At 37.2% G+C, this 14,922-nt stretch overlaps 1 protein-coding gene across 1 annotated transcript in view; it reads right to left on the bottom strand.

The window, feature by feature from the left end:
• MICU2 (mitochondrial calcium uptake 2) overlaps window positions 1–14,922 on the bottom strand; it is a 166,939-nt gene that overhangs the window by 23,968 nt on the left and 128,049 nt on the right. Inside the window, 2 exon segments of the mRNA XM_036747578.1 lie at window positions 1,872–1,912; window positions 1,915–1,936. Coding sequence (XP_036603473.1) covers window positions 1,872–1,912; window positions 1,915–1,936 — 63 coding nt within the window.

Genomic DNA, 14,922 nt, shown 5'->3' on the forward strand with positions numbered 1-14,922 from the left:
CCTGCAATCTTGATATAGGAGCACATATCTAGAGTTAGAAGGGATGCAAGAAGCTGTCTGGTCCAACTCTCTAATTTTAGAGATGAGGTAACTAAGGCCCATGCAGGTTAAATGATTTTGTCCAAGGCCTCACAGTATCAGAGGCTGGATTTGAAATTAGATTCTTGATTCTGAAAATAGTGCTTTTATATTATACCACAATATGTCCAAGATAGTTTCTCTAAACTTCCCTATTTCTGGAGATGCACCACCATCCTTATAATCACCTGGTCTGTAACTTCAGAGTTATCCTTGATTGCTTCTGCCCTCATATCCAATCAGTTGTCAAGTTTTATCACCTCTGCATCCACAACGATCTTGTATCTTTGTCTTCTTGCCTCAATAGCCACTATCCCTAGATACCTCCTTCCACAATGAATAATTAATGACTAACCAATTCAACAGGGCAGCTAAGTATCACATTGGCCTAGAGTAAGGAAGGCCCGAGTTCAAATCTGACCTCAGACACTTACTAGCTATGTGACCCTGGACAAGTCGCTTTACCCTGTTTGCCTCAGTTTCCATCATCTGTAAAAATGAGGTAGAAAAGGAAATGTTAAACCATTCCAGTGACCCAAAAGGGGTCATGAATAGTTGGACATGATTGAAAACGACTAAAAACACTAATCAATTCAACCAGTTCCAAATTCACCTAACTGAATACTTGCTGAACTCATACCTCTCCATTTTGTCCAAAATGACAACATCAGTTTAACCACAATGTGTATTGTGTTAAATTGTTAGGTGGCTAGGATACAATGATGAAAAAACACAATTCCTGTCACCTTCGAAGAAATATAATCTGCTGGGAGATAGATATGTTGTATACACACACACACATACATATTACATACAGACACAGACACAGACACATCTTGGGGAAGACATAGTTTGTGCCTTATGGAGCTTATGGCACCGTGGGGAAGGCTGAAACACCATAGATATATTATTAAACTCACAATAAAAAGCATTAAGAAAGGTACAAAACACAGTGGTTCATGCGGGAAGACCATTATCAACAGAAGGGAGAATTTCACGAAGGGGCATGGTGTTGCTTTACAGGATGGGTTAAAATTCAACAGGTAAAGAGAGGGAAGAAGGGGATAAAGTGGAAATGGGAACATAGGATGGTGTAGTGTACAAAGTGCTGGATTTGGAGTCAGAGAACATGACTTTGAATCACAACACTGATACTTTCTACTTGTGTGACTTTGGCCAAGTCATTTCACCTCTCTGGGCCTCAGTTTTCTGATCTGTAAAATGAGGGTGTTGAACTAGATGGCCTTTAAGGTCAGTGGTGTTAAATGTGAAAGGGCAAAGAAGAGATGTTAGACTTTAAGAAAGGTGAGATCACTTTCATTTTGGGGAGGTAAGGGAGAGCTTCATGGAGGAAGTGTCATCTGAATTGGGCCTTGGAGGAGAAATAGACTTAAACAGGAAGAAGTGCAGAAGGTACTTCTTGAGAGGCTGGCATTAAACCAAAGAGAAAGGAGGGGTAGGACAAGCTCAAGGATGGCTGTTTGGCTCGCACATAGAGCGCATGAAGGGAAGAAGGAAATCAGGTTGGAAAAACAGGTTTAAACTGAGGGTCTTTGTGGAAGGCCTTGAATGCCAGGCAGTTTATATTTTCTTCTCGGAGCAACGGCAAATCCATGTAGGTTTTGAATAGCTGGTGATATGGTTGAATCCCACTATTAATATACAAGATTCATCATGGGAAAAGTTTATATACATATTGTACAAAGTAATTTTGATAAACATCTAGAAAAAACAGAAGTTAAGTACATGTTGCAGAAATTGAACAATATTGTATTTTGGTTACTGTTACATACCTGGTACACTGTTTTAGGACTTGTAGCTCCCCTCAGGTCTTCTGTTTACTAATAATCTTCTGAAGCTAAAAATAAATTATAAAGAGTAAGTTTGAAAAAGTTTCCTCTGGTTTATAAAACTGTTAAATGACTAAATTTTAATTGTTTAAGATATGGTTTAATTGCTTATAGCTGATCATATTAAATTCTATATTAATACATGTGTTTTCTGTATACTTTTAGATTACATTTGGCTTTCCTTTCTTCCAAGGAAAAAAGTTAAAAACACTGTAAAACCATAATTTCTAGTTTGATCAGAGCCTGAATTATCTTTTTGTAGGCACTGTAAGATAACAAAGGTTTTTAATTCTTGATCCTATTTATAATAATTCAAAGTTTATATTCCAAATATTTGGAGTTGCACTTTACCTGAACTTTTCAAGTTTTCAAAATAAGTTCTCTATAAGATTATGAATTAATAACTATAGTTTTACATTGATCCAAAGTTTCTATTTTATTAACCACATGTTTAAGTCAGTCTTACTACATACATGTGTCTACAACTGTGATGGGCTGGCCATGTGTCTGAATGCCAAATGCATGCTTGCCAAAAGACTATTTTATGGAGACTCACACAGGGCAAGCACTCACATGGAGGTCAGAAAAAGTGATACAAGGACACTCTCAAGGTCTCTCTTAAGAACTTTGAAATTGATTGTGTGACATGGGAGACACTGGCACAGACAGGACTGCCCAGCATGGTGTGCCTTCATCAGAGAAGGTGCTGTGCTGTATGTGCAAAGCAGAACTGAAGTAGCTCAAAGGTAACTTGAGATGCGGCAAATTTAGAGAATCCACCCCACATGTTCACATGGTAGAGCAGTCTGAGCTTGTATTGGTCTGAACAGCCACAGTTGGACACACAATGGGCTCTAAAATAGTGATGGCACTTTGGTTCTCTTCAAGAATGAAGAACAACCAACCAACCAACCAACCAATCATATGTCTAATTATATAAGTACATAATGGTATATAACAGCATATATTTAACCTACCTACCTTTCAGGGTCATTTGGTAATAATCCTCAATGGACAGCAAAAGAGAACAACGGATTTATGATTAAATTAGCAAAGGGAAAACATTAGATAAAATGAATTAGGAGAAGCTTCTTAACCTGTAATTGTCTGTCTTTGGATGGTTTCCATTTTATTAATGACTGTGTTACATTTATATTGTCATCAGAAAGCTATTTGTAGAAAATAAAACAAAAACCATAAAAAGGCAGTGGTACCTGGATACTTGCCATTTTGTAGTTTTTGGTTTTTTTCTCTTTTTTGTGTGCTGCTGCTTCTTCCATATGTAAGAAAAAAGATTTTTTAAAAAGCTTTTATTTAGTCTCATTTTTTAATATGAGAATCACTTGGACCCCTCTGAATTCTTCCACCTTATTATCTCGTTTGTCTGATCTTTCTTTCCTTTCTTTTCCTCCTGATCTCCTTGTTGTCTTTTATTGCCTGGATGGTACCCCTCCCTGCAGACTCTTATGGCTTCAGAGTTTTTAGGTAAAGTAGTATTTTATTAATTTGGATTAATCTGTAGAAGATAAATTAGAGTTAAGTGAAAAATTTCATTAACGTAACATTTTAGCCAGATGAATTTTTATTAATGTCTAGTATACAAAGAGGGTAAGCCTAAATAATTTTATAAAATATTTTGAAGTATTTTAAATAGATAAGAATTAATTTTAATGGACATATTTTTTGTTTCAATGGAGGTGTTGTTGCTAAAGGCTTTGACTATAGCACACTTAATCAAAATACATGATTGGGAATGATTCTGATATTTTTGGCTCTGTCACTAATGAACCATGTGACCATGGATATCTTCGAAAATGAAGGACAAACACAAACTGTGAGTAGACTGAGTTGCTTGAATGGGGACCCATATAGTTGGGTAACTGTACTCTCCTTTCCAAAGGAAGGTAAATTTTGATGGCCAGAAGCTGCCCACTTAACTTGGGGTTTACTGGCTAGATTTCTCTCTCTTCTCGCTTTTTCAAAACCTTAAACCCAGTTCACTATGAAGCTGACAATAGATCCCTGCCCAAATTCCAATTAATGAGAGCTCTCCTGGCTTAGAGTGAATGTCAATGGTAACTGTTTCTCTTTGGAACAGCAACCCTGAAGGTTGCTTTTTTCTGATTAAAGGGGCCATCCCTTGACTCACTTCTAAAGAGGCCTATTCACTGAATAGGCATTACCTCACTCTGAGTAAATGAAAGGCCTTAGCCTAAAAGAGCCAGGGTCTCCCATTGAATTGAATCCTGGGTCATCTCCAATTATCCTGGTGAACATTTGGTCACTGGATCCAGATGTGGTTCTGGAGGAGAAAGTGAGGCTGGTGTCCTTGCACAGCCCTCCCTCACTCAAATCAAAGTCAACTGCAAGTCATGTCATCATTTCCCTGATGTGATGGTCATCTTTGAAAATGAAGGACAAACACAACAACAACCTCCTCTATAAGACAGTAAACTTGGGTTGGATAATCTCTAAAGGTCTTTCAAGTGTCTATGATTCTACACGCTAGAACCAAAAAGTAGTCACTAATGTCTGCTATTAACTTTGAAGAATTTCCAGAAGAATAATTCTGAGATCTGTGCCTGGTCCTATGCTATTAACATTTTTTTAAGAACCTAGATAAAGGCATAAATGCTTTTAAAAAAGGCTTTTAAAAAGCATTTATCAAGCACCTACTATGTGTCAGGCAAGATGTTAAGTGTTGGGAATACAAAAGAGGTAAAATTCAGTACCTGCCCTCAAAGAGCTCATAATCTAATGGAGAAGACAAACAAACAAATATGTAAAACAAGCTATACACAGGATAAGTAGGAAATTAAAAGATTGAAGGCACTAGAATTAAAAGGGTTGAGAAATGCTTCCTGTAGAAGATGGGATTTTAGTTGGGATTTGAAGGAAACCAGGGCCAAGAGGTGAATGAAGACAGAGATCGTGCTAAGCATGGGGGATAGCCAGAGAAAATGCCCAGATTCCAAAGAGAGAGTGTCTGTTAGTGAAGGCCAGTGTCACTGGAATGAACAGTACACATTGGGAAGTAAGGTGTAATAAGACTGGAAAGGTAGGAGGGGAGCTAGATTGTGAAAAGCTTTAAATAACAGAGCATTTTGAATTTGTTCCTGGTGGCAACAGGAAGCCACTGGAGTTTATTTAGTAAGGTAATGACATAACAGACCTTCGAATGAGGAGGATCACTGTGGCGGCTGAATGGAAGAAGTGGAGTGGGAAGAGACCAGTGGCAGGCAGACCCACCAGCAGGGCATTGTAATAATCCAGGCATGAGGTGATGAAAGCCTGCATTTACTTTATGCATCTTCCTGTTGAGTCATTGTTCTGTCATTTTCAGTACAAAGGTCACTTATTGGCAGATAATCCAGAAGCACAATTAGAATTAAAAGCTCTGCCTTTTCTTTGTTGTTGATGATGGTCACTTCACTCAACCCAAGAAGAGGGCCACAGCCAGGTCTCTGAGCTTCTTTTTTTCCCCTCCCAATATAGCTAAGAAATCCTCTTTTTTCCTTGTCTTTAATTCCCGCACCACTTTGATCTCATTGTGAGGTTCAGCTCTTCTTGCACTATTTTACAGAATTGTACCACACTTATATTCACCCTCTGTTACCTAGCCTTGCTTCCATCTTCTGTTTATTTCTTTTAAAATCTATCTTGGTTGGGGAGCTCCTTTTGTATCCATACACAAATTCTAGTTTTCCCCCCACTGGCATTGTTTCCTTTCATATCTTCAGAATTGCTTCTTGGACATTTCCTACCTGTCATGGGTTATTTTCTCTGAAGCATTTTACTCCATAGTATCTACCTGAGTTTCCTATGAACCACTGAAATTTGCTTTCCCAAACCTAGGAACAAGTCTGAATATGCCTGGATCTCCTTAACTTGTCTATCATAAAATCTAGGAAGCAGTGGTCACTTTGCCTCAGGATTCCCCAATTTCCCTGTTATTGAGATTCAGATTCAGAATACAATTCCTCCTTGTTGATTCTTCTACCTTTTGAAGAATGAAATCATCACCAAGGCAAGTCAAGAAATTATTAATTGCTCTGCTTTAGGCAGAGAGAGAATTCCAGGAGATGTCTCTTTAGTTGAAGTCATCTATCATTACATTTTCAAGCCTCTCTGCCAGGTTTGTGATGTTTCCCAAACTCCTTTAATTCTTTTTTCTTTTCAGGTGATCTGTTGAATATTCCCATGACAAAATAATTCTGTTTCTCTTTTCACTGACCTTCACCCAATAATCTCTGTCAGGTTTCTTCCCTCTGGTCCCTAAATTTCCTCATCTGCTCGAGCATACCTTCTTAATATACAATTATATTTCTCCCCCCTTCCAGCCCCACCCCTGTCCTTATCTATCCTGTTTATTTGGAATGAGGTAAACTCATCCAGAGCCATGGTCCAGTTGTATGTTTTATCTTAACAAAGCTTGTGATACCTCTAGTTCAAATTTGCCTCCTTGAGTTAGAACCTCTAATTTCTTGATTTCTGACTAAACTTTGGGCATGTGCATACAGATATTTGAAGCCATAGGCTTTATTGTTGGCTCCTTTCTTGTATTTTTGCCTCCTATCAGTATCTTGACTATTTTTGTTAGCTACGGGGAATACATATAGTTAGGTAGTCTTCACAATCCACAATTTTTTTTAGTATCAAATGAGATAATGTACGTAAAGAATTTTGTAAATCTTAAAATAAAGTAAAAGTCAACTATTATAATTATTTGGTTTCCTTCACACTGCCTAGTCTAGTGCCATCACTCAACCAATAAGCATTTTATTAAGTACTTACTATGCATCATATACTGTACTAAGCTAGTAGCTTTCAAAGTGTGGTCCATGGATGCTTGAGGGGTCCTTAACACCATATTAAGCTGCTGTGAAGAATACAGAGTCCCTCCCTTAAAGGTGCTTGTAATCTAGCTGGATGACAAATACATTGATACGAAACACATTATAGAACACTAACTGATAAATTTTGTGTTCGTGACTATAAATGCAATGGGGTCAAGAAAAGGGAAAGAAGTGGTGGGTGGGCTGGAATAATAATACAAGCCTTCACTTTTGTTGTTCAGCCATTTAAGGCTGTTTGTAACCCCATTTGGGATTTTCTTGGTCAAGATACTAGAGTTGTTTCCTTCTCCAGCTCATCTTACAGATGAAGAACTGAAGTGAACAGAGTTAAGTGACTTGCCAAAGATCACAGAGCTAGTGTCTGAGGCCACATTTGAACTCAGGCCTTCCTGACTCCAGGCCTGGAGCTCTATTCACTGCTCCACCTAGCTGCCCTTAAGGCTTCAGAGTAAAATCTGACAGATAAGTAAAGGGGAATAGGCAGTAATGAGGAAGTAAAGAATCAAATGGTAAGCATAAAAGACAAAACATAGAGACATTAGCATGGAATGTTGGAGGGGGGAAGGAAAGGAATAGATAAACCTAAGTGGTAAAGACAGGGTGTGCTGGGGAGTAATAAGAAATAAAATTAAGTTGGGAAGGGCTATATTCTTGAGGGGTTGGTGGTAATGAATAGAAGGAAAAGCATACATAATCCAAAATAAGGACTACCACCTCCCAAGGACTTGTCCCAACTCCCAAACAGTGATGGGAACTGCACAACTTGAACACTGCAATCTACAAAGCAGGTATGGTAGTATAAGTAAATATAATAAAAACTCACTAATTCATTTGGAATTCAGAACGAGGCCAAAGTTTTCCTACTATCTATAAGAAAAAGACTGACTAAATTAACAGTATAGATTGCAGGGAGACAACTTAAGTGTATTTTAGGGAGTAACTATTTTTAAGACTTAAAAATTCATTGTATAATTTGTTTACAATTAAAATGCTGATTACAAATGATTCTGATCGAAGTATTAACTTTAGTTCATTACTCTGTGTATCTGAAAGTAAAAGAATTGCATTTTTTGAAAAAACATTCTAAACTCTGGATACTTTACTTATCTAGACTACTCTTTACAATTACTGTACTTAATGAGATTTTATTGCAAATTCAAATCTTAAAGAACACAATCCTATTGAAATTACTTTTATTTTGTAAGGACTTGAGGGCTTGGGGAAAATTTTGTGCATTTATATCCAATACACAGTTTAAAGATCTGACCATAAATGCTGGATCTTAAATTTTTAGCATTCAATTCTAACAAGATTTTGAGTTCCAGATTTTGATTATTTCTTTTTAAGGGGGAAATCTTAGTCTCTAATTATTCTAAAACAAGGTTATTAGCAACTTCGGAGTTTTTTTTTCTAAAGTGATCCCTTAATTATATTTTTTGATTAAAGAATTGGTTGGGATACATGCTTTTAACTTTTAACTGAAGTTTAAAACTAAATGAAACAGATCTGGGAAGTCAGTCACAATCTAATCATCTTGTAACAATAGTGCCTTGCACATAGATGCTACTTAACAAATGTTTGATGAATATATAGAATAATTCAAAAGTGGATTCTTTGTGCTTTCTAGTTACCACTGCTTCTTTACCACCACCACCATTAAGCAACCAATGAACCCTAAACAATCAAACAAACAAAAAAACCGGGGAGAACCATTTTAGAAATATCTGCACCATAGTTTTTGCTTTAGACATTTTGATTTATTTGACAGAACTAAATGCTTTAATATCTTATAAACTATAATTATGGGATATTGGGGGGAATTCATAACTTGTTTCCTGTTCTTTCTTGTAAGGCATTTAAAGTACTTCAGTGCATTTCTTTCAACTCTTATGGCAAATGATTATAAAAATTCTAGTGAATGGTAGAGTAAAAAAGGATTACGTTTATTCAAATGACTGATTTTAGCTTTGCTATATCAAAGAATTTGGGATGATACAGCTTTACCCCTTGTATTCCCATCTAAAGGTATTTGGTTATTAAAAATTATTGTTTGTTGTCAAGCAGGGAAGGCATTTCAAGAAGTGACAAAAGAAGTATTAGAGTTAGGTTCTAGTATACTTTTAAAGTGGCATATTTTGACAGTAACAGATTAGATTCTTTAATAACATTTCTACTAATAGAAACACTACCTATAACATAAGCATTGGTGTATAATCCTATTTGGAAATATGTGCCTAATTTCATGCCACATGGTCTATGATGACAGATTGCTAAGCAGTTCAACCTGCCACTAGCTATAGGTAAGTGGGGAGAGAAGTAAGTGGAATACACCCAACTTCATACAAATTCTTTATGACCAGGGGAAAATACTACTATTTGGCAAAACTTCTGTTTAAACTATATACAAATCCAGTTTAACTGGGAGACTGTAGAGGGGATAAAAAGAATGCTTTTCTTTTTTTTTTTTTTCTCTGAGTACATGATGTTATTCTGGAAATGGAAAAGGAGAAGCAAGGTGAATTTCAATTATCTTTAAGCTCTGGAATAATAAACATTGCACTACATTCACATTTATTAAAAAACAAGCCAAAAAGCCACATAAAATAATATCCCAGGTACAATCAAATGTAATATTCTACTAAAACAACTGGTTTTTTTGGAATAAAAAAACCACCTAGAAATTTATACTACTAACAGACTTGCTATTAACCTATCATCTTTGGCACCTATGCCAATAAGTATGTGTACCATTTATCAAGGTATAGATTAAAGAGATTAACCAGATTTTTGTCTTTGGTCCTGTTTTATCATTTATTTTCATCTGATAGAAAATAATCCATGACTGAAAGGAATGGAAAGTTGCTCTTTCTATTATCTGAAGTCATGTAATAGTAAACTCTGATAACAAGATGTACGAATCAACATAATTTCTAGTTATGGCTGTCAGAAAATATAATTATTCAAAAAGTAGCAAACTAAAAATATTTTCCTTCAAGGGAAATTTCACTAGTTGAGATTATAAAAATAAAGACTAATAAAATTACTATCCACTATGACTTAAGGATTTGGTATACAGCAATTCTTAGTATTTGGACTCCTTATTTACTTATTTTTTTCTGCTTAAGTATTTATTTTTCAGAATTAAAACAGCAAGGTGGGGTATAATTTATTGTATTCAAATTCTGAAAGGCTAGGGAAAAGGCTATAAAATGAAACTTTCCAAATGTAAGGACCTGCTTACATTGAGTGTTTCTCAATGTGGGAACCTGTAATTAGGTATATCCCACTTAGTTGCGCCCCACTGGGAGCAAGATAAGTCTCCTATTTCCCTTTGCCATCTCTTGAACAATGTATGAAATTTCCAGGACAAGGTAAAACTCATTGACAACGGTCAAATCTGTGCCAATCTGTCTCAACTGGTCAACCTGTTTCAACCTGTGTCAATCTGCTGCTGCTGTTTTCAACTAATTCACACACCTGAGTTATGCTTGCGGTTTTGCCATTAGAAAAGGGACATGAAGTCCAGAGACTAGAGAGATACTGAGGTTGGATATGCAGAAGAGAGGAGTGTACAAGACAAAGACTCAATCCCTGGAGAGAGGCGTAGGCATGGCCCTTCCTGAGAATCATGTGGCTACAGTGATGCAAAGGCAATAGGGAAGCAGCAGAGTTGTGAGAAGTTCCTAGTTTATACTTGGAACTGTAGTAATATAAGCTAGCTGGAAAAGAGTGGCAGTTAGAGAAATGGAAGAGCTCCTGCTATAGAGGATCACAGAAAGGAGATGGTTCAAGCTGGCAACTGTAAGAGCCTAAACTGATGATCAATGAGACACTGAGCCATGATGAGAATATAACTGGATTTCCCTCTTTACTAATTTTGTGAGTCTTATATACTGTGCAGTTTTGAGGGAAGGTGGGTTGAAACGCTAATGAGCTCAATTTATTTCCAATTACCTTAACCCAAGGAAGTACTACAGTTTGGAATATTGTATGTGCCAACGAGAAAGGCTGGGCTCACTAATGAAGGGAAAATTATTTGACTTTCTAGAAAGCCTGAGTATTTTTTTAATTGAGAAAACACCATGGCTAATGTGGGAATGTTTGGTAGGGCTGCACATGCATAATCATATCAAATTGCTTGCCTTCTCAAGGAGGGGGGAGGGGATGGAGGGAGAGAGAGAAATTGGAACTCAAATTTTAAAATACAAATGTTAAAAATTTTGGTTTACATGTAATTGAGAAAAAAATTAAATTAAAAAAGAACACTACTCAGGGCAGTACTTTTAAGTTAAGAGGTCTATGTAGATTCTTTGGGAAAGCAAAGGCCCACCAGAGAAGAAAGGTGAGTTGGCATGATTGTTTGTGGGCTTGGATATAAGCCAGGTAAATAAAATCTTTCTCACATGCAATGTTTTGTTAGACTAAACGCCTGAATAGTAGGTAAGAATATACTGGGTTTTTTTGGTATCTCATATAAAGCAAAATACTTATGACAGCATTTCTGCAGTAGCAAAGAGCAAAGTTGATGCCTATTAACTGCAGAATGGCTAAACAAATTGTGGTCCATAAATGTAAAGGAATATTACTATGCTGGAAGAAACAATGAATATGAAGACTATGTAGAATCATGGCAAGTAAGACTTGTATGAATGGATACAAAGTGAAATAAGAACCAAGAAAACAACATACACAATGACTATAACACTGCATATGAAAAGAACAAAAAACCTCCAACCACAGCAACAACAAAAATGAGTGCTTTTTCATTACAACAACCACAATTGACCTGAAGGATGAAAACAGAAAATGCACCTCCTTCCCTTCTTTGCAGAGATAAGTACTATTGGTGTGGAACACTGCATAAACTGTCAGGTTGGTTTGATGTATATGTTAGTATGTCAGAACTACTTTCCCCCCTTCCCTTTCTTTCTTTTTTTATATTTTCTTTATAAAGTGTGACTCTTGATAAGGGACAAGGGAGGGATATATTTGGAAATAAAGGTGGTATAAAAACAAAAGTCATCAAAAATTAAATTTAAAATGTATAGACAAAAAAGAAGGCCATCACTGGAAAAAAAATACTTAACAACATTTGGCCAAGTACAAATCTTGGGGGTAATCAACTGGAGACATCCTTCCAAGCAGACATAGAACCTTTAATGACCACTCTGAGTTTGGCCATTCAACCAGTTCCATATCTATTTAATTCTATTATTATCTAGTCTACATTTCATCATATTTTCCCCAGTAAGAGATTTTAGCAATTTTTTTGGTTAAAATTTAGGTAAACTAAATTTATAGCATTCCATTCACCTAAGTTTAGTAAATATGTTAAAAATGGAAACAGGTTAGTTAGGCCTTCCATCTGGCATTCCCCTTCCTTCTGGGTCCCTCCCTTCTACTCTACCCACACACATTTAAACCGTGTATATTTGTATTTGTAAGTTAAACGAGTATAGTACAAGCTCTGGCCCACTGCAGCAATCTGGAAAAAACTTTGTAGTACATGGCTGGAGGATGGACTCTGTCCTTTAAGGACCAGTTTAGGCCTGGAAAGGTTCATCAGCAGAAACTTGGCTGTGTGAGTACAAATCTTTTGGCCACAAAAACTCATGGAGACTGTAAAGAACTGGGCTCTGTGAAATGTCAAGAGTGCTCCCACATTAATAAAATCATGGATTCCTAAAGTACTGAGGTAAATATATTAATGACTATGGCAAAAAGATTTTCTGTAATTATGAAAAATTTATTACTTTCCCCTCAATCTACAAAGCCAACTTTTACTCTGATATAGAAAGAGAACAAACTTATTTGGCAGCACTTATCTTTGCCACATTGTCATTTACCATCTGATACTAGGTAGTCTTCCAGACATTTGCAAACTGATTTATACTATTTTTTCCCCTACTATTTACCAAATTTTCCTTTAATAAGATGTGGTACTACACTGAACCTTTTTTTATTCTTAGGTACTTTGCCATTTGTAAGTGAGGTGGATTTTAGTGTGTGCAAGGTGGAATTCTGTTATTTTTTCTTATAGTTTAATTCTCAGGATACATGGCTGTAACAATCTCTATTTCCCAGGCTCATGACTTGTAAACATCTACCATGCTTGCGCAGTGTTATATAATGATAAATAACATAAACATTTGTGCTTAAATTGTAAATATCTACTGCAACTGCAGTAAGATATAATGTAAGATAATGTAAACTTGGGAGGCTATTGCTGGCAAAACGCCCTATAAAGCAGGGAGGCACTGGTCAGCGAGTGGGTGTTGCAACAATCTCTAGCAGCTGCTGTGGGGGTGAAAAACCAACACAAGCCCAACAAGAGGAATGCTGCAAGCTCAGGTTCTTTTGATCTACTTTACTAAGGAAAGCACCATTAAGGGGTTAAAAATCTCAATTTAATCCAGCATACAAATATCATTCACTTCTGTTCAGGGGAAAAAGCCAGCACTCTGAACTTCAGAGCAAATACAAACAAATTACAGACATCAACAGACAGACCTTGTCTGATTCAAATCTCAACGCATAGTTACCAGAGTTTAACAAAGTCCGGGTTTACAAGGTGGAGGCTCTTATCTACAGCTGCCCAGAGTCTCCACATCAGCACACTGCCAAGAGTGAGAGCCCTTAAGCAAATAGCTCTGTCTTCTCTTTTTATGTACTCTTTAGCTGTGAGGACCAGAACTTAAGCTCTTACTATTGGCTCTGGTCTTAGCAACTCCCCTGAGGACCCTGAGGGCTTCATGCCCACATAGGCTTAGCACCTAGTAGCTAGGGGGTTTGGGCCTACTTGGGATCGAAGATATATCAGACCTCCCTTCACTGGCCCCACCTGACCCCACCTTAGTTACTAATGCAGTGGGGAACCCTTTGGGTTGAATGCACAAGCTGGAATGCTATGTATATTTTGATTGGCCCCTAATCAAGGTTTATGGGTGTTGCAACAATTCAGCCAGCAGCTATTGTGGGGGTGAAAGACCAACACAACCAACAACAAGAACGCTGCCAGCACAGTTCTTTTGATCTGCTTTTCTAAGGAAAGTGATGTTAAGGGTTAACAATCTCAGTTTAATTGAGCATACAAATATCACTCACTCAGTTCAGGGAAAAAGCTAGCACCCTGAACTTCAGAGCAAATACAGATTACAAACATCAACAACAGACTTTGTCTAATTCAAATCTCAATGCATGGTTACCAGAGTTTAACAAAGTCCTAACATCTGGGTTTACAAACTGGAGGGCTCTTAACTATAGCTGCCCAGAGTCTCCACATCAACACACCTCCAAGGGTGAGAGCCCCAAGCAAATAGCTCTGTTCTCTCTTTTTATACACTCTTTAGCCACCATCAGTCATCTGAGCAACCAGAATCCAGGCTCCTATGATTGGCTCTGGTCTTAGCAATTCCCCTTAGGACCCTGAGGGCACCCACAAAGACTTAGCACCTAGTAAATAGGGGTTTGGGCCTGGAGGTTTGCACCTAGTAAGGCTCAATCAAAGACATTAATATTTTAAAACAGCAAGAAGTCCCGACTTAATTGATATTACAAGGGGGAATCTGTGTGTGCCTCAACTGGCCCCGTTGAGGTTTGAAGGGATTTAGGGAAGTACATAAGCTGTGCCTGTTTCTATTGACCCCATGAGATGTAGGGGTAGTTGACCCCCTTGTCTCCGGCCCTGTGAGAAGGGTGATTAGAGAATGCTGTAGGATGGTGTTCCCATTATTAGAAACCTTCTGGAAAAGACTAGACTAGAATAAAGTAAGATTACTAAGCTTGTCCCTCCTGTCTGTCTTCCTGTCTGACCAGATCAAGAGCGAACCTGTGCTAGTAGCCCTCCTGTGTGTTTACCTGTCTTACACAATTCCTTCATGAATTCTTAAAAATGGTACTGTACTTACAAATGGTTCTACAATAATTTGGGCAAATTTCTTATGTATTTTCAGGTACTTATGAAGCCCTTTAAATTACCTTCTTAAGCTTGTTAAAATTCACTTATAAAGATGCTTAAAGTTGTTTTGTTTGGCTCCTGCCTATTTAAAATTATTGATGTCTATTTGTTAATCACCTACATTGCCCAATATATCTTCCCTAGCAGCTTCCTTTACGGCAGGAGGAAAACAAAACATCAA

The sequence above is a fragment of the Trichosurus vulpecula genome, chromosome 2 (assembly GCF_011100635.1).
Source record: "Trichosurus vulpecula isolate mTriVul1 chromosome 2, mTriVul1.pri, whole genome shotgun sequence".
NCBI lineage: Eukaryota > Metazoa > Chordata > Mammalia > Diprotodontia > Phalangeridae > Trichosurus > Trichosurus vulpecula.